General features: G+C 41.8%; 1 protein-coding gene across 2 annotated transcripts in view; it reads left to right on the top strand.

Moving 5' to 3' along the window:
* LOC139573788 (diacylglycerol kinase beta-like) overlaps positions 1 to 18,531 on the top strand; it is a 53,704-nt gene extending 35,173 nt beyond the window's left edge. For both annotated transcript variants that reach the window (XM_071397652.1, XM_071397651.1), the window contains exons 21-25: positions 5,629 to 5,719; positions 6,759 to 6,954; positions 13,681 to 13,801; positions 13,990 to 14,050; positions 16,384 to 18,531. In XM_071397652.1, the coding sequence (XP_071253753.1) occupies positions 5,629 to 5,719; positions 6,759 to 6,954; positions 13,681 to 13,801; positions 13,990 to 14,050; positions 16,384 to 16,491 (577 nt within the window). In that variant the 3' untranslated portion in view covers positions 16,492 to 18,531. The remainder of the gene's footprint in view (positions 1 to 5,628; positions 5,720 to 6,758; positions 6,955 to 13,680; positions 13,802 to 13,989; positions 14,051 to 16,383) is intronic.
* Positions 18,532 to 21,440: the final 2,909 nt, after the last annotated feature.

Raw genomic sequence — 21,440 nt, 5'->3', positions numbered from 1 at the left:
TCTGTGCAACCTTTTAAGTACAATACGTGAGTATCACAAGAATATTCTTGCAACATCCAGACAACTCCCATAACTTAATTAAATGTTCTGGGAACCTTTAAAAATGTTGGACCAGGTGTTCGGTCAACATTCTTAAAACATTAAGGGAATGTCGAGTGCAACCTAACTTAAACATTGAATGTCATCACAACTGAGCATATCTTGTACCCACCCTGTTCCCATAACCTAATGAAATGTTCTGGGAACCTTTAAAGAACTTAGAAACGATGTTCTGTCAACGTTCTTGCAACATCAAAGGAATTTTTTGTGCACCCTGATACAAACATTATCTGAATGTCAGCACAACTGGACAGTTTTAATGTTTTGGGAACCTTGTCATATATCCACAACGTTCCCACAATCTAATGAAACATTCTGGGAACCTTTAAAGAACAGACTAAATGTGTTCTGGGAACGATCTTGCAACATCAGGCAAATGTTTTATGCAAACATTGTATAATCATTCGCAAGACTGGACGGTTTTTGTGTTATGAGAACATTTGCTGCAACTTAACAAATGTTCTGGGAAATTTGACAAACACTATTGGTTTGCTGGGAGGATACTGATATTATAAATACACCCAGGGATCATTTGCTTGTAGTTCAAACAAACCCATTCATTGTACTGTTTTATTTGGCATATCTCTTTAAGAAAGGGGAGACAACACGACACAGGCCATTTCTCAAGCTGCCAGTCAGAGTTGTAGCACTCGGGGTGGTGTCATGTTAAACAAAACAGTGCATTGATGCAATGCACAAAGAGTTGGTTATGTCAATGTGATATTTATCACCTCTGATCAAAAATAAATTAGTGTGAAAATAAGGTCATAGATCATGGGGGCTTAGATTAAGTGTCAGAGGGAAAAATCAATGGCTCTGTGCCTCATGCTAACAGTGGACAGTAGAAAGAGCATTGAAGAGTATTACATGGTGTTGTGGCCTGGGGATAGCCTAGCCATGCTACACTGAAGCCTGTTTGCCTTTGAGACGTTTTAATAGAGTGACGAGACAGGGGTTTATAAAGTAGATGAGTTGACTGATGAGGAGAGAACAGGGGCATAATTCTGTGCTAAGTCTGCGCAGGGAGCTGCTTGCTTCACTGGTTGGTGAAACCTGAGACAGTGTTGTCTTTTGACATGCAGTTGTAGCTACAAATTGTCTCTCGTGCACTCAGTGGTGGAAAAAAGTACATTTCTTTGTTTATCTGATCTTCAAAATGAACTTACATTTGCAATATACTATGAGTTATGATATTATGGACACACTCTGGTTAATGAAACCCCTTTATATTCACTTTTATTGCAAAGTCAAATCTCTTGACCCACATTGAAAGCATCAACCTGTTCAGAAGATCATCATTTTCAGTTGATTCTCCATTGATCCTCAATGGCCATCTCACTGGAGCTTCTCCCTGTTCCAGCTGTGTTTCAGATCATGGTGCTGAGCGCCAGTCTATCAGCACATAAAGGAGGGGAATCCGATGGGGCCAATGGGATGCTCCTAATTATCTCATGAACAGGGAGATAAGGCCGTGATTTGTTGCCATGGCTCTCTTGTTAGGTTAAGTGGAGGGAATCGACAGGACAGTCAGATGTCGACTCTATCAGTTCTATTTGTTCCAATGTTTAACTACTACACGAAGTTGTAGACGACAAAGTGCTGCGTTTTGGTTTTGGTTATGTTGTACTGGACAGAAGACAATGCTGTAGTAGTATATGTTGATTTTGACTTGATCTATTCCCTTCTTTAACTACGTTAAGTAGACTTGAGGACGACAAAGTGCTGTGTTTTGGTTTTGTTTACAGTAAAACATGACCTTGATATTGTACTGTAAGAGTGAATTTGTGTTTTAGACATCATACATTAAGTAGAGGGAACAATCAGGACATTCAGATGTCAACTATCTATTCCCATTTTTAACTACTACAAAGTCGACTTGAGACTGTCTAGAAAGTGCTGTGTTTGGTTTTGGTTATATTGAACTGTATGTGCTGTGTGTACTGTATGTTATGTGTTTTAGACATGCTGTATTAAGCCTATTACTGTGGTGATAAGTGGTGCACTGTACAAAAGGTAATGTACATCAGAGGAGAGTAATAGCCTCTTGAGTTTGCCTCTCATGTAAACAGAGAGAAACTTTCCGCCTGGCAACCAAATAATACAGCTGCTTGGAAACCTGGGTAGTTCCCCTGTGTCTTAAAGGTCGCAGTGCTTCAGATGTGCGAGAGCCTCTTGAAAATAACAAAAACAAACCAAAACAATTTCACCTCAGCGAGTGCTGCAAATTATTTGTCCAACAGCTCACTGCAGGTGTAAAGACTGCACATTGTTTAGTTTCAGTCACACCACAAGTTGCTTTGTTTTTTAATAGACTCGTGAACAGGCCACCACATTTGTTTGTTTGCAAATGATGCTCATGTCTGCATTTGTGTTTTGTCTGCGACAGGAGTGCTTGTGTGTTTTCGTTCTCGGCTGCCATAGACAAGTCTCTCATGAGAAGGAACCAGACCTGGCTTCAAATAGTATTTGAAATAGCCTACATTGCGCATTTGCTTTAGCCGGTCTTGTGTTAGGTCTGCTAAGCACACACATTTATGGTGAGGGTTGCACATGGAGCCCAGGGCAGCTGTTGGAAGTGATGTTTGAGAGATGCTAGATGTGTCATTGTGTAGTAGGCCCTCTCAGCACGCCCCATGTCTTCCCCCACTGTCTCTCGCTCTCTTTCGCTCTCTCTTTTGCTCTCTTTTTCCCTCTCTCGCTCTCTCCCTCTCCCTCTCTCTCCTTACTCCTCTCTTCCCGCACCTATTGACCATCTTGCACATTATAAATCAACATTGAGCCCGGGCTATCCTGCAAGTGGCTAATGAAAGCTAATTTATAAAGCAGCTAAATGGCCCTGACAAAACTCCTAATGAGGAAATCAATAATTTAGTGATTGTTACTCTGCTTACACTAATACATCCCGCTTGTAAGGCTTTTTGATTCCAGCGAAAAGAAGGCCATTTTTTATTGTCTTCAGTTCTGCATGTCAGCACTGTGGTAAGGTTGTTTTTTTCTCTCGCGTGCGAAAGCCCCATGATGATAAATCTTCTGTCGGCTGTGTGGTGTGCTTTCAAAGAAATCTCTAAAGAAAGTCAAGCATTTAGCTGTAAATAGACATTGGTGCTCATAAACAGTCTCTATACGGATGGGATGTGATGCTATGAATGTTAGAGCAGCATTTAGTCCGCCATCAAATCAAATGTTATTGGTCATATGCACATGTTTAGCAGATGTTATTGCGAGTGTATCAAAATGCTTGTGCTTCTAGTTCCGACAGTGCAGCAATATCTAACAAGTAATATCTAACAATTCCACAACAAATACCTAATGGAATAAGGAATGGAATGGAATAAGAATATATAAATATATGGATGAGCAATGACAGAGCGGTATAGGCTAAGATGCAATAGATAGTATAGAATACAGTATATACATATGAGATGAGTAATGCAAGATATGTAAACATTATTAAAGTGACTAGTGTTGCATTTATTAAAGTGGCCAATGATTTCAAGTCTGTATGTAGGCAGCAGCCTCTCTGTGGTAGTGATGGCTGTTTAACAGTATGATGGCCTTGAGATAGAAGCTGCTTTTCAGTCTCTCGGTCCCAGCTTTGATGCACCTGTACTGACCTCGCCTTCTGGATGGTAGCCGGGGAAACAGGCAGTGGCTCGGGTGGTTGTTGTCCTTGATGATCTTTTTGTCCTTCCTGTGACACCGGGTGCTGTAGGTGAAGGGCAGGTAGTTTGCACTCGGTGATGCGTTGTGCAGACTGCACCACCCTCTGGAGAGCCGTGCGGTTGTGGGTGGCGCAGTTGCCGTACCAGGCGGTGATACAGCCCGACAGGATGCTCTCAGTTGTGTATCTGTAAAAGTTTGTGAGGTTTTTAGGTGACAAGACAGATTTCTTCAGCCTCCTGAGGTTGATTAATGCCTCATTAAATTCACTTATTAAACTGAACTCCAATGTGTACTACATGCACAGTACAGAATCTACAAAGAGTAGCTAATATTCCTCATTCAAAGACTGCTCCATCTGTTTTTGCCAAGCGAAAGATGTTTGAACATCTTTCTTAACACATGTTGATAGATATCTTCTTTCCCCCACTTAATTCATGCTCAAAGGGGGATGAGCTGTGAGTTATTATGACTCTTTCAAGGCTCACCATCTCTATGGGCAGAGTGCAATAAGTTGAGACAAGTAATCTTTGCTGACCAAACTGAGGCTATCAGAGCGTTTAGTAATATTGATTCACCTTGTAGGCCTTTTAAACCTGGAGAGTCTATAAGAAATCCTGTCTTCATAGATATTGTTGTTCTCTGTTCTGTATAATAATTTCCCTTTGTGTATTAGGCCTACAGTTATTAATTCTCACTCATCGGTCCACGTGGAGTATTTCAGAGTTTCCATTTGCTTTGTTTTACAGCTTGCTCTGTCTTAAGGTGTAGCCTACATTCTGCACCAATCTTCAGATTAAAGTCTGGGACAGTATTCAGAAAGCATCTCGGGGTAGGAGTGTTGGTCTAGGATCAGTTTGACCTTTTTAGATTGTAATGAATGGACAGCGGGGACCTGATCCTAAATCTGCACTCCTGCTCTGATACGCTTAATAAATACAAGCCGGCTCAGTAAAGTAAAAGCATATAGGCTCTATACAAAGTATCACACTGTTATAAAGACAGATGGTGACTCTAACTAGCAGGGTCATTGATCATCAGGCTTAGCTCTGGGATCATGTGTCCCTAGGAACCCGGGGGAGCAGCACCCCAGTCCTCAGTTAATTGAAGGGCCAGTTAGATTACCCTCTCTCACCCCTTGCTGTGTTTTAATGCTAGGTACCCACCCCACATACTCTAGTGGTTAATCGCCTTTACGTTAGTCTTTGGGCTTCTGCGTGTGTGAGACATTATGATTAATGAATGACGTTGTATGTTTTTGGAGATTGGATTTTGTGAATATGTTTTAAATCCAATATCAAATGTATTTTAAATTCTCAAACAATAGTGGATGGTATTCACTGTAGCGGGTTATAGGGCAGCAGGTAGCCTAGTGGTTTTAGTGTTGGACCAGTAACCGAAAGGTTGCTGGTTTGAATACCCAAGCCAACAAGGTGAAAAATCTGTCTGTGCCCTTGAGCATGGCCTTTAACCCTAATTAGTTCCATGGGCGCCGTACTACTATGGCTCACGCTGTAAAACAACACATTTCACTGCACCTCTCGGGTGTACGTGACAATAAAATATGTTTTATTATTATAGATTTTTTTGTTGATACACAATGGTGGAGAATACTTCCAAGTCAATTGTGAAAAGTCTGAAATAAATACATTTAAATACAAACTGTACATGAATTAAAGCTATTATAGACAGAGAGCTATTCCATAAAACGCAGACTAACTAAAAGAGAGGAATTGCGAGGAGAGAGAGGGAAATCGCTTCATCCACTTTTTGTATTGCTGACTGTATGGCAGTAGATTTTGATGTGGGAAGAGATAGATTTTTGTTTCCTCCTAGTCCCCTTACACTTCTTGTTGTCTTGTTTTTCAGAACAAAGAATAAGCTGTGGTACTTTGAGTTTGGCACTTCCGAGACCTTCTCGGCCACATGCAAGAAGCTCCACGACTTTCTGGAGGTTGAGGTAAATACAACTGCCTGCTTTCAATTTTGGGAGATTGGGACTAAGTATTTTTATGCTATTTAATGCTATGACTTGTCATAGCATGAATAAGCAATAATTCAACATAAACTACATAAACTACTCTCACTTGTACTGGTCTCTGCAACAATAACACCTACTGTTAACAAGCAAAATGGAGTCTTTGAAAGCAGACACAATGCAGTGAGAACAAGAAGCAAAAAGTCAAACACCTAGGTACCATCTCCCGGGGAGAGAGAATAATGCCTCTAATCTAGTGCACACCATTTTAAGACACTGAGCACCAGCCACCTCCTGATCCACAAATAGCCTTCCATTTGTACCAATTTCAGTCTGGAAGTGTTGAGGAGGGAGGGAGGCCTCCCCTCTCCCCCTCCCACTCCCCTAACGGATCCTCAGCCCAACACACAGGTAATTATCCCGGCACGGCCCTGCTGTGTGTGATATTGAGGGATAATGAAGGTGGTGTCTAGCCGATCCATCTCCCCCTCCTCAGAGCCATCAGCGGTGGCAGAGGTCTTCATTAATTAGCCGTGGATGGCTACTTAGTATGGTACTGAAGGGGAGCAGGTTTGGTGTGGAATACAGGCCATGTATTTAAACTCCACTGAGAGAGGACAGAGAAGTGGCCTGTTATTATACAGCTGGCAACTGAGGGAATTCCTAATATGGATGCCGTACTAGTATAAGGTTGTTAGGAGTCATGGCTGGTGGCAGGTCCCCTTCTGGTGGACATTTCCAGCTTGTCAAAGATCAAATGGCTTCGACATAAACTGTTAATCATCACTCAGCAGTGAAGGCTGCCAGATGAGTGGTAAAGTTTTGATAACACCTAACTGAGAAGCTCTGGCTCAAGCATAATTAGCATGATCTACTTAATGTTATTTCATTGCTACACAAATGTTTCAAGAGGAACATTTTGATTATTGATTTGATGTCATCCCTCTCTCTCTCTCTCGCTCTTGCTCCCTCCCTCTTCCCTCTCTCTCGCTTTCTTTCCTGACCCTTATCCTTTGTAAAGTGCGACGGCATCACTCTGGACCTAGACAGCATCTCTTTGGAAGGCATCGCAATTTTAAACATTCCCAGCATGCATGGCGGCTCCAACCTGTGGGGTGAGAGCAGGAAAAGGCGGAGCAACCGCCGGGGAGGGAAGAAGACCCAGGATAAGAGGACAACAGTGCTGGACCCCAAAGAGCTTCAATTTGCTGTCCAAGGTAGCTATCGTAATGATGGATACTGGTGAATTTGAAATGTATTTATTGCAATTCCAACTTTGAGGAAACATTGTTCACATTGCCACATTTATTTTACATGGGGTATTTTACATAGGTCCTTTAAGGTCTTTTAAAATGTCAAAGGCTTGCTCATATTCAGGTATGCCTCTTACAGATCAGTACTACAACCAAACATACACAGGATAACACCAGGCTTGAAATGCTACAACTCAATGGCTGATTGGCTGCCATATTGTGTATAGATTTTTTAGCATAGAAGACCCTTTCTCCTAATAACCTGTGACACTAAGAGGCAAGACCTTGTCCAAGCTCACATTAGACAGATCAGAGACAAACTTTGGGACAAAGTTTTCCCTGGCACTGGTATGAATATTTCACCAATGACAAGTTGAATCACAGTGCTTAGATTTGGTTTGGGATGAAGGGGTGCGGTTTAATGTCACTGTTTCGCACTGTCACTTGACTGGTAATGGCTTGTGTAGGCGGAAGTGGACAACCTGGCCTAATAGGAGCAGACTTAGGGAGCTCAGTGTGAATTCTGCCTCCTTTATGGGCACTGAACACATAAATATGTCAGATGGGAGCTCATCAATGAGAATCTATGAATTAACACAGATTATTGTTTAGGAGGAGTTAAGGTCAGCCGGTAAACTGGTAAATTGTCTTCTCATGTCTAGTTTGTGGACGATCACCTCAGTCACTGGTTAAGTTACTGTAAACACACATTTATCACCTTCATTGGCAATACTATGTAGAGGGTTGTCCTCACACAGAGCAGCATAATGTAGGGAAGTGCAATTCACAGCTGACTAGGGCTACTCCTTACACCTTGATCACAGCGACAGCGTCATCGCGTTTTGGTACACCAGAAGTACATTCATTTCCAATGGAACGCTGCGTTTGCTTTGCAGCATTCCATTGCAGAGGCAGTTGCAGTGAGTTATGTGAGGTGGATGCTTTGGATTTATCAAACATATCATCAAATTGTATGCGTAGACCTCTTGACAGTTAATGGTGAATGTTACACTTTTGTCGCACACATGTCCAGATGATGCTGCGTACCATTTTGCACAATGACGCTGTAGCTGTGATCAAGGTGTTTGTATTAGAAGGTGTACAGTATTTTATTGCAAGGGCATTGTACAGATATAGGATCTTAATTTGACCAGCATTGTTGTAGCAAAATAATAGCAACATGATTTAAACGTTTGGTACGTAATGTTGCTTGATTGGTGGTTAGGCTATTAGCTGGACAAAAGTAGGCCACATGAAAAGTGCAATACTGTTAACACAACCGTGTTTTAGTGCGGGTTTTCAGTGAATTTATGTAAATCACGAAACTAATCTGCCTTCCCTGCACCGCAGGAAGATTCTCAGCAACAAAAGAGTGATCAAATTAAGATTCTACATCTGTGGTACGTGGTAGTGTTTTGCTGGTGTATTATGTCCAGGCTTGATTAGATCATAGATCAACCAAATCAGATTCATACAGTGTATAGTGAAAGTCAAATCATACAAGACTGGGCATGTGACAATTTCTCACAGTCAAATGTACAATCATACCAAGGATGTTTTCATGAATTAGTAACACTGCGATGTACACGGCACTGTATAATAGGCAACCCATTGACTACATATTCTGGGATGTATCCACCTCAGTTAAAATCAAAGTACCAAATCCATTATCTGCCAGTGTGCTTCGCAAACAGTGGAGATTCCCCCTGCTCTTTAATTTCAGTCAATACGAGTCAAGCACTGATGAATGCACCCATTTGGATCATGCATGTTCTTTCTAATAACATAGGGCATCATCCATTTCACTGAGTTCTACTCTTATAGACTGGGAGAAAGGCAATGGACAGAGCCCTAGAAATGACAGCTTTGGCAAGGGGGGTTAAGATGGTAGTGGTGGTCGGAGATGATCAATTCACACCCCGTCGATACACTACAGTAGTCCCTCCCTTCCATTAATTCACCCAAAAATCATTCGATTTGGTGCAAAGGATTTTTTTTGTTTTATCCTAACCCTCAGCCTGAACCTGAAAAGGCACTTAGTGGCCAGTGAGTGAGTGCTGGTTGCCCTTGCTGTAGGTGTGCTCAAGATGAGAGGCCCAACTTGTCAGATCAGAGAATGGCGTATTAGAGGGGCCCGTAAACACAGAGTGCATTAGCCTGGGGGGCCGTGGGGCTGGGGGCCATGGGGGCTGTGGGCTGTACGCGTACCCAGAGCACGGAGTGCGAAGTGCAGATCAAACTGGGAAAAAACGACTGACCTTTCTGGAACTGTTAAGTCGTCCCGCTGTTGACGCCAGGAGACAAGCCCCTCAGGTGGAAGGGAATGGCTATGGGTGAATTATTTAGAACGGGGACAGGGGGGGGGGGGACTGATGCCCTGAGACATGTACCATGAAGATTCTAAAGGTGGTCTCAACGTCGTTCACCCACTCCCTCTCTGTCACTCTGCATGTTGTCAGTGGAGTAGAGACTGCCCTGGACAGGTATTTGACAATGACAAGGATATGCTGGGACTAATCTTGCACTGTGACAACTAGATTATGAGGCGTGGGCTGCCTATTAGAGGACTTGGCTGTGTGCGTAAGCCACTGTAACATCTCTGTGACCCGGTCTTGTCTTCTATCTGAAATAAGTGATGTTGACGTGCGAACAGGAATGATTTGGTCTTTATTTGGTCCCCTCTTTTAAAACAGATTGTTTTGAACACTAAATTTGTATTATTTGTATGACTGTATTTTCCATTTATCTACGATAAGGGGTGTTGATGTATGAAAAGGACAAGTTGTAGTGCTAAGCGATTAACCAAAATGTATTTTTCCCACCCCAGTTATTAAACAACTAATCAGTTAATTTACATTAATTCCATTTAGTTCTGTTTTTTTGTGAGACCAATGTGCCGTTTTCCTAGAGCGAAATCAAATTATTCATGAGAGTGGGACGCTGGGCTGAAGGGAGTTGTAGTTTTCATTAAGCAAATATTTAACCTAGTTCAGTGCAGAAACGTGGTAATTAACTACAATGGCCATGATCTATTGCACCTGTTCTTTCTGGCTCAGACAGAGATGGATATACTTTATGCCTGCTGCATTAGGTGAGATACACAGAGACCGCATAGACCACATGAGAGAGGAATGTACACAACACTACTACGAGTGAGCGAGATATGTATGCCTTATCTACCTTGAAGAACTAGTAAAATGGTTTCTTCAGACAGCTTCGCAGCATACTTAGGCAGGCTAGCCTAGCTAAATAGGATGACTACAGACAGTACAGTATGGCTTCTACTGCCAAAGCAGAGATGAGATGATGACTTTAAGGAATGAAAATGTAATATACACAACTGAAATATTGTATTATTTCATAGTAAATTTCTATGTTTATATTGATGTCTACCCAGTTTGGACCTGACCGAGACAATGGAATATTTTGAATATTTTGGCGATTGAATGATCACTGTTTTTGGCTTTGGAATTTCTATTAAAAAGCTCTAAAATCATTTGAATGTAAATGCAATCTAAACCAATTATTTTTTACTAATCGAACCAAACCGACCTTAAAAAAATCACTAATCGCTCAACACTAACAAGTTTTTATTTTTTGCAAGATCTATGTTTCTACTTCACCCTCCACCTTTTAGCCCTTTTAAACACTGCATGATGAGTGAATGTGGGTCTTCTCTCAGAGTACAGCGCTTGATGATATGTTACACAACCTCTCCGCTATGACCAACTCTCAACCAATAACACTTGGCCAGAATGTAGTAGACAGATAAGTGAGAGCCCAGCCATATATTTACATGGCTTTGAGATAGAGAAACCTGTCCGGAAGTGCTGGTGTCACTAGTGTTGTCCTTTAAAAAAATTGTTTTAAATCACTTGAAATAAAATACACCTTTAATCGGTCTCTCTCATTTGACAAGTGTAACTAGTGCTTCTGATGATCACATGATTTTCTTTTCAAATCTGGGAAAACTGGAGTCTATTCTTTCTCCCATGACTATAGACTTCAGACCAGGCTATAGTTATGCATCCATCACTATTATTAAACGGGCACTGCACTGGTTGTAACAGTCAGCTCGTATTATACACGCATTCATTAATCCTTAAGAGTCTATTGACTCACCCGTGCCTCAATCTAAGAAACATAATTTAAAAAATCGCCATCAAAATCTGTCAGTTTAAGATAGAGATATCAGTTTTTTTGCATGGGCTGCGTCTCAATCCACCTCATTCGCATTTGTCGGCCTTGGAAGGTGGCAGAGCTACAGCAGTGTTTGTCAGACCATGAGACAAGCCGAAAATCAAGCCGGTCTTCTCAAGAAAACGTTTGTAGCGTCCCGAACAGTTTGGCCTACAAAACTAATATTACACCACTATGGGAAAGGGAGACTCTCGCGAACGCGATGTTCTATATTTTGCTCTACGACCCCCACAAGTGTCACGGGACTCGTCTGAAGGTCAAACGAATGGAAGTATGGAAGTAGTTTTGTGCCCCAAAAAATACAGGGTTAAATATTTTTTACTGTCTATTTTGCCATTCATGAATGTGTTATTCAATGTATTTCTATGGGCTATAGTAGTAAAGGCCATATTCAATATTTTCTCAAATCATTTTACTTACTTTTTTGGGGATACAGTTCGATATCAAATAGCTAAATGATCATGTGGCCTCCCGGGTGGCGCAGTGGTCTAAGGCACTGCATCGCTAGCTGTGCCACCAGAGACTCATGGGGCGACGCACAATTGGAACCATGGGGCGGCGCACAATTGGCCCAGCGTCGTCCGGGTTAGGGAGGGTTTGCCTGGCAGGGATATCCTTGTCTCATCCCGCACTAGCAACTCCTGTGGCGGGCCGGGCGTAGTGCACGCTGACCAGGTCGCTAGGTGTACGGTGTTTCCTCCGGCACATTGGTGCGGCTGGCTTCTGGGTTGGATGCGCGCTGTGTTAAGAAGCAGTGTGGGTTGTGTTTCGGAGGACGCATGGCTCTCGACCTTCGCAGCGATGAGACAAGACAGTAACTACTAACAATTGGATACCACGAAATTGGGGAGAAAAAGGGGGTAAAAGTTTAAAAAAAAAATATTAACAAAATTTAATTGCTAAATCATCTTCAAATAATTTCAAATGTTAGCTTAGTCTCCCACCCGTCCCCCAACGGTTTATACTTAAACAACTGAAGTAGCCTCATACTAATACAACCACCACTGTTTATGATAGTCATATACCAATCATTTGTTCTTTTCAAACATAGGCAAATTCATGAAACCTCAGGGCAGGATGATCTCCCTGCCCTGACCTTGGTTGCTGAGAGCAGAGCACGCTCCTGGCCTTGCCCACAGTAAGCACTCTGGGGTATACTATATGACCTGTGTGTAGCCCCGGGCAACCAGGAAGTTCCACACGTTTATCCGTCGCCGTGGTGATGCTGTCCATCATACGTGTCAGCCAGGGGCTGTGTGAGCCAGCAGCGCTAACGTGAGAAGGCATGCTGGAGGACCCAGTGTCAGGGGGCTAGCACATTGTGTACACACACACACAGGCACGAAGTCATACACATGCATACACACACACACACACACACACACACACACACACACACACACACACACACACACACACACACACACACACACACACACACACACACACACACACACACACACACACACACACACACACACACACACACACAGGCACGAAGTCATACACACACACATGCATACACACACACACACACACACACACACACACACACACACAGGCATAAACACACAGGTGTGAACACACAGGTATTCACACACAAGCACACACGTGCGGAAGGCACACAAACTCTCTTTTTTAGCTCTCATACCATGGCAAACTCTCCATTCACATTTTAACACAGAGGGTGCCGACCCAGCCTGTTGCTATAGTGACAGATGGACACTACCCCTCAACAGTAACATCCATAGAAATACAAATATGGTTGATTTATATACTGTGTCTAAGGCATCACTCAAACATCTTAGAAGCCCTGAACATCAGCCTGGCTCTAGCAGCAGCAATCTAGCATTAGCAACAGCACCATACAGCAGCACGATCAATGACAGCATGCTAGTTTGTTCTACCATACCCACCAAGTCCCTAAAATGGGTCTTAGTTTCAATTAGTGTCTCTCTGCACTCCCAACAGGGCTTAATTTGCGGCGGGACGAGTAGTCTGAGAGCAGGAGGAGTAACAGGCCCACTGAAACAGATGGGCTCAGCGCGACACTGGGCTTCCAGCAGGGGCAAAATCAATGCTCATAACTTCAAAACAGAAAATAAATTAATAATTATAGGAAGACAAGATTGCTTTCCATTGCCGGCGCAATCTAATTAATAGGTGTTTTGTTTATGGCTGCTGGTTGTTGTTCTTGTTGCTTCTTCTTTTTTCCTTTCAACAGTGAATATTCAGACTTTGGAGAACGGAAGGCAAACTGTGCACCTTGAAAATGAAGCACGCCTCGTTTTCGCCTCTTTTATCCCTCCTGTTCTCGCCATCTTTCTTCTCCTCCTTCTTCTTCTTTTTCTTACTCAAGGTGCGTGGATTCCCGAGTTAACCAATGGCTTGACTTAGGATCCATTCAAACTGTATTGCTCAGATCAACAGGATGGTCGAGAGATGGTGTGAGTTCTATGTGTAGCTGTGTTTATGTCTCCGTGTCTGTAGACCCGTCAGACCAGCTGTTGGAGGTGGTGGGTCTGGAGGGAGCCATGGAGATGGGACAGATCCACATCGGCCTGAGGAGCGCAGGAAGACGCCTGGCCCAGTGCTCCTCGGTCACCATCAGGTCAGTACCCCTTGACCATAACCACTGATCACTGTCTGACCACAGTCACCTTCTTTTATCCCATCCATTCAACATTCTGCCTTTTTGAACACTGTTTACCGTCTAGCAACATAGAAACAATCTAGATGGATGACATAACAGAAGTCAAGAATAATGTTTTAAGAGTGATTTTTGTTTGTCGTTGTCAGGACCACCAAAGCCCTCCCCATGCAGATTGATGGGGAGCCATGGATGCAGACTCCCTGTACTGTAAGTCATGTCAAAGTTCCGTGCATTGTGGTATTAATGCATGCACTGTACACTACAATGTGCAACACACAGGTGGTTCATATAGAACGTTCATCATCTAGGTGTCTCTATGCTCCCACATAAGATATTAATGCTTTAAAGTACCCCGGCAGAAGTTCTCGAGAGTGAAGCTGCGTTGTTTTAAATATTTGTAATTTATCATAACTGATATGTAATAACACAGAGCTTTATTTTAATGTGTTCACATGGTCCCTCAAACTACTCCCCTGCACAAGTACAAGTGTTTGTTTTGTTTTACGTTTTGTTCACTTTTCAAAATGAAATGGCTCAACTTGTGCTGATTAAACCAGTGTTTGCTTTTAATTACAATGTGACTCCTCTGACAGCATCACAGATGAAGTGGAGCCAGAATTTACATACAGATCTTTCAGTCGTTATGGGAGAATCTAGTGCATGACAAAACAAGTAGTTTATAAGTGCACTTGTGTCTGTTGGCAAAACTCCACAAATCAAAGTTAGGCTCTGACAATACATAATTGTGTGTTGGGTGATTTCCATGGTGAGTTATAGACGTCTCGATGCTGAATTTTGAATCAGTCAACCTGTTAAATGTTCATTAAAATGGGATGTTATCCAACTAATTATTAACAACAACTGTTATGCAAATCATGTTTTGCATACATAAGATAATTAACCCCATTCATTTACACTTATATCATGTATGACTACATCTCTATTGTACACTGGCATAACCTTTTAAAGGGCCATGCATTTAATTTTTTTTTATATATAACCATTGATTATTGACGACTAACTTATAAAATCCTTAATTATCTTAGTTTAACTGTTGTACACTATCAGGAATCAAGGTAAGACCCAGATGCAGACACGTCAAATTGACAATGGTTTAATATTCCAACAGAGGCAGGCAATAGACAGGTCAAGGCAGGCAGGGGTCAGTAAACCAGAGGTGGGGCAACGGTACCGGACAGCAGGCAGGCACAGGGTCAGGGTAGGCAGAGGTCAGGAAACCAGAGGTGGGTCAACGGTACCGGACAGCAGGCAGGCACAGGGTCAGGGTAGGCAGAGGTCAACAATCCAGAGGTGGAGTAAAGGTACAGGTCGGCAGGCAGGCTCAGGTTCAGGGGCAGGCAGAGTGGTCAGACAGGCGGGCTCAGAGTCAGGACAGGCTAGGGTCAAAACCAGGAAGCCGAGAAAAAGAGAGACTAGGAACAGCAGGAGCTGATAACAAAAACGCTGGTTGACTTGACAAACAAGACAAACTGGCAACGGACAAACAGAGAACACAGGTATAAATACACAGGGGATAATGGGGAGATGGGCTACACCTGGAGGGGGTGGAGACAAACACAAAGACAGGTGAAACAGATCAGGGTGTGACAGTACACCATCAGAACCCCAAAATATACATTTGTTTTACTCCATTGTTTGTAAACCATTCAATTGTAAACAAACACTGGCTGTGTAGGTTTAAAACATGGTTAAAACTATAATTTTGATCTAATGGATGGTCAGTCCCAGTATTGATAGCTTTGTTAGGTTACGTTCTCTAGCCCCATCCCTCAGCTATTTACCAAATCAGCGCTAGGGTAGCCGCTTTGTTGTGCTGTTGTTAATTAATTTCCCATTTAATTAATCTATTTGAAAAATCAAATCAAATTTTTTATCATAAAATACAAACTCTTATAGCCCTTTAAGCTTTCAAACATGGCCAGCTTCTCTTTCAAGTCCTTATTTTGTGCTGAACCTTTTTTTGACCTCAATTCTCATGGAAAGGTTAATTTGTCAATTAAATGATACTCCAGTAACATTAAGTTCAATCATGTTGAATATAATTTGGACATCAAGCCCACGCACAATAGCGACCACTACAGTGTTAGAGTTCATGAACGATGAATGGCACGCTTCTCTTTGAAGTAAAAAGGGTTTCTTTAATGCTGATGATACCATTTACCTTGCTCATTATTCTTGTTTGTACCCCGAGGGCTATAGTATAATGAGCTAGGTACAGGTCAGGGCATACCTTGATGGTTGATATTTACCATTTCATTGATCTGTGGTAATTTAACATTTTCTTCTTCTGAAATACTACTAGCGTCTAATACTCATAGAATTCAACATCAAGCTTTTCTCTGTGGTCGCTTATTGGAATGGCATGATTACATTATTACACAGGCCATGACCTCCCTTGCTGTACAGTGTACAGGTATGTTCAGTGGGTCCATGTGCTCCATGTTATGAAAGCATTCACCCAACAGTATCATACCACCATGTAACTCTATCCTGTTTCCTTCACTCTCTGTCCACACCAGATTGAAATAGTGCATAAGAACCAGGCACCGATGTTGATGGGTCCCCCACAAGGCAACAGCTTCTTCTCCTCTGTGATCCGACGAACATGCAGCGAGAGCAAAGACTGAGTGAGAGACTTAGCCTTTGGCCTCTTCTCCAGAGAAACAAGCGCTTTTACCCACGGAAGTCGCTAGGTTTGATGCCAGAATGCTAATTTGTTAGCCTAGCTCCATTTGGGTCGCTAGGTTATGATGCTAGGATTCCAATTTGTTAGCCTAGCTCCATTCAATAGCATACTGTAGCTGTGCATGCTATTTCTGCCATGGAAATGTCAGTGCCCCCCTTACTTATTTAGAGTGAGGAACTACAAGGACAGAGACTTTGGTTCATGATGCAGTGCCACTCCACAATGCCAACGCAGTGGCATTGTCCCTCTGGAACAGTTGTTTACCTTTCCAGAGTATAACTTTATACTGTTACGATGGCATGTTTTTCTAAATGTCATTTTTATAGTGGTCTTGTGCAACGTGCCATGTGGATCAAGTCCTTTGAAGGAAGCGACACATTTCTGTCAATCATTGAAAGTCATTTGTATGGTAAGGTATTGATTTTATCTGCATCAATATTTTGAATGTGTTTGCATTTGAACACCCCAATGCATGATGGACTTTGGATTACTGTTTATGAAGTGAACATATCTTTCAGGGTGCATAAGGACAGTGATGATATTAAGTCAACGTATAGTATAAGCTTTCGGTCTAAGGTAAAGTTTCAGGTTATTTGCTTCACAATTCATCGGGGCACTGACTATCTCTTCAATGTTGACTTCATCAGAGAATGGATTTAAGAATCTCAAAGGCTCTGTTAGGTTTCTCGCGAAACATGTTTGACGGGTTAATGCTCAAATGTCTTGCAGCTGGATCATAGAAACTATTTCCATTAAGGATCATAGACCAATTAAGGAAAATGAATTGGTAACAAATGCATGCACACGTCACATGACATATACACTTGCATGGATAACCAAGATCTACTGTATTCTTGAACCTGTGGAATTGTACTGTGTTGGTCATTTTGGAAGTAAAACACTTTGTCAGGGTTCAACTACTGCCTTTCTCTCACAATATATGAAATCATATCAACCTGAAATCAACCTTTTGTGTTCAGGGAGGCCTGTTTTTCAAGGCCAGGTACTCAGGTATTTTTAAGATATAATATTGCTCAACTAACTATTATTATAGAAAACCCCTTCAACGAATAGAATTGAGTACATCATGTTGTACAATCGTCACAGTCAAGACCAGGTTTTGACCTCCTTAAGTTATTGATTTGTTCAGTCTTTTTCAGCTGTTTGCCATTGAGAATGTTTCCAATACATCACTCATACATGCATACATTAACCAATTAGAGCTCAAGTCCAAATGTGAAATCACTGTTGACATACTTGAGCTGGAATTGAAGAATCAATCATGAGAATCAGTCTAATCAATTTGCAAGACTGGGTTATTCAGAGACAAGAAGAAGCTCCGTATTCTCCCTCTAGATATCTGCAGAGGCTATTTGGTCTTGCACATGATATGCATATATGTAAGGCTAACCATAAGAATGTCCTGATATTGTTAACCTGAACAGTATTTTGTATTTTTAATTTCAGAAATCTATAGTGACTTTTTCTTATATTGACATCATTCCTCCAGTTTTCACCTAAACCACTGACCCATACCTCAATATAATATACTACCAAAGATAAACAGAACAGAAGGCCATATTCAGATCACATATTCAGATCAGATCCATACACTATTTGAAATTCTTCAAATCTGTTACACAAGAATGACACCCAAACTGTACATGAATAGATGCAAGTTTTCAACTGAAATGCATTCCTGCATGTTTTCTAAGTACAATTCAAGGATGGAAGATTACTGTATTGGATTTCTGTCTCTGTTCAAAGTGCCATCCTGCCTATGGAAGATTTGGGTCTGCCAACTTTTCCATTACTTTGCTTAGTAAGTGCAGTGTTTGTTTTGTACAGTGAAGTTGTATTTTTGTACACAATGTTATTTTTCTGCATAAAGTATTGCTCTTCTCTGTATATCACGCCAATGTGTAGTTCTGTTCAAAAACTGAACAGAACACAAAAACAATTAAATGTTGTTGTCGTTTGACATGCTCATCTACATGTGTTTTTACCTTTGACCCTGTTGACACCTAATGGCACTCAATGGCACAATGTCACCTGAGACGGGTTGACTGTCACCGACAGGACACTCACTATCCTGTTAGTGTTCTTACACCTGCTCTAAAGCTATTTATACAGTGGATACACTCAAGCCATGAGAGATGCCTGTCAAACTGTTTACACCCTGATCCTGCGATGACCCTTCAATGACCCTTTAGCATGCATTTTTCTTGTTGCTTGATTCAACTTAATCAATATATGATTAGTCTTAAAAGAAATGCCCCTTACCAAATCTAATCATTTCCTTTAGCATGTATTACTTTTAAAATAATGAGAAGAATTTTGATTGTATTACATTTATATCTTTACTGTAGGCTTACTGTACATAATACATAAACAAATGAATGCCTTCTGCACAAAGTAACTACATGGTGTTGCTACTAATTCAATACAATGTAAAATATGAACTGGAACACATAGCTAATGCTTGTTTTCCTAACTCTCTAGGGATGTTGCAAATGAGTGTGGCACTAGTGTTTACCTCTTCGCTTGGTGTCAGATGGACAGGACACCTACGCTTGACCTGTGTTTCTCAGGCCTCCGGGGGGTTCCACAGGAGTGACAAGATAATTCACTTCCTATCCCCATCAATGTCTTAGGCATCAGGTAGCTTAGCAGTTGGAGCTTTGTGCAAGTAACCGAAAGGTCGCTGGTTTGAATACCCGACCCGACAAGGTGAAAAATCTGTCGATGTGCCTGTGATCAAAGCTCTTAGCTCTAATTTGCTCCAGGGGTGCCATACTACTATGGCTGACACTGTAAAACAACACATTTCACTGCACCTATCCAGTGTATGTACAGTTGAAGTCGGAAGTTTACATACACTTAGGTTGGAGTCATTAAAACTCGTTTTTCAACCACTCCACAAATTTCTTGTTAACAAACAATAGTATTGGCAAGTCAGTTAGGACATCTACTTCTAAGTAATTTTTCCAACAATTGTTTACAGACAGATTATTTCACTTATAATTCACTGTATCACAATTCCAGTGGGTCAGAAGTTTACATACACTAAGTTGACTGTGCCTTTAGACAGCTTGGAAAATTCCAGAAAATGATGTCCAGAAAATGATGTCATGGCTTTAGAAGCTTCTGATAGGCTAATTGACATAATTTGAGTCAATTGGAGGTGTACCTGTGGATGTATTTCAAGGCCTTCTTTCAAACGCAGTGCCTCTTTGCTTGACATCATTGGGAAATCAAGAGAAATCAGCCAAGACCTCAGAAAAAAATTGTAGACCTCCACAAGTCTGGTTCATCCTTGGGAGCAATTTCCAAACACCTGAAGGTACCACGTTCATCTGTACAAACAATAGTACGCAAGTATAAACACCATGGGACCACGCAGCCATCACACCGCTCAGGAAGGAGACACGTTCTGTCTCCTAGAGATGAACGTACTTTGGTGCGAAAAGTGCAAATCAATCCCAGAACAACAACAAAGGACCTTGTGAAGATGCTGGAGGAAACAGGTACAACAATATCTATTCCACAGTAAAACAAGTACTATATCGACATAACCTGAAAGACCGCTCAGCAAGGAAGAAGCCACTGCTCCAAAACCGGCATGAAAAAGCCAGACTACAGTTTGCAACTGCACATGGGGACAAAGATTGTACTTTTGGAGAAATGTCCTCTGGTCTGATGAAACAAAAATAGAACTGTTTGGCCATAATGACCATCGTTATGTTTGGAGGAAAAAGGGTGAGTTTGTATAATATTGGGAATAACTGTTTAGAATTTCCCCCAAATCATTAGATTTTTATATTTACATTTTAGTCAGTTAGCAGACGGCTTAATCAGAGCAACTTAGAGTTAGTGCAGTCATTTAGTGCATTTATAGCTAGGTGGGACAACCACATATCATAGTCATAGTAAGTACATGTTTCCTCAATAAAGTAGCTTTCAGCAAAGTCAGAGCTAGTAAGGGGGGGAGTCAGGTGTGAGTGTTAGTGATATCTTTCTTTTGTAAAGCCCCAGACTGCTCTCACTGTGTGTTAGTGTTCCATTGTTTGTGATGCAAACCTTGTCTCAGTTGCCCGGTGACCTGTGATTTGCTTACAGGTCAGTGCCTTCTGCAGGTCTGAGGCACACAACAATGTATCCCTTACATTAGGGGAGAGGTGCAGCTTTAGCAAGTCCCTCTGGAACCACTTCAAAACGCTGTTTCCATGGTCACAAAGTGTGTGTGCTCACGTCTGTGTGTGTTGCCTCTGAATGAGAAAGGACAGTGTGTGTACGTGTGTATGTGTGTCTGTGGATGTGTTTAACTATACTTGTGGGGACATTTTGTTAGTCCCCACAAGGTCAAATGCTATTTCTAGGGGGTTTAGGGTTAAGGTTAGAATTAGATTTAGGGTTAGAATTAGGTTTAGGGTTAAGGTTAGGAGTTAGGGTTAATTTTAGGTTAGGGTTAGGAGCTAGGCTTAGGTTTAGAATTAAGGTTAGAAGCTAGGGTTAAGGTTAGGGTTAGGCTAAGGGTGTGTGTGTGTGTGTGTGTGTGTGTGTGTGTGTGTGTGTGTGTGTGTGTGTGTGTGTGTGTGTGTGTGTGTGTGTGTGTGTGTGTGTGTGTGTGTGTGTGTGTGTGTGTGTGTGTGGGGGGGCTATTTTAAGTTTAGGGTAAGGGTTTAGGTTTAGAGTTAGGAGTAAGGTTTAGGGGTTAGGGAAAATAGAAGAACATAAGGTGTGTGTGTATGTGACTGTGTGTGTATGCGACTGTGTGTGTGTGTGTATGTGACTGTGTGTGTATGTGACTGTGTGTGTATGTGACTGTGTGTGTATGCGACTGTGTGTGTATGCGACTGTGTGTGTATGTGACTGTGTGTGTATGAGACT

The sequence above is a fragment of the Salvelinus alpinus genome, chromosome 4 (genome assembly GCF_045679555.1).
Source record: "Salvelinus alpinus chromosome 4, SLU_Salpinus.1, whole genome shotgun sequence".
NCBI classification, from domain to species: Eukaryota; Metazoa; Chordata; class Actinopteri; order Salmoniformes; family Salmonidae; genus Salvelinus; species Salvelinus alpinus.
This window is presented reverse-complemented; position numbering and strand designations above follow the sequence as displayed.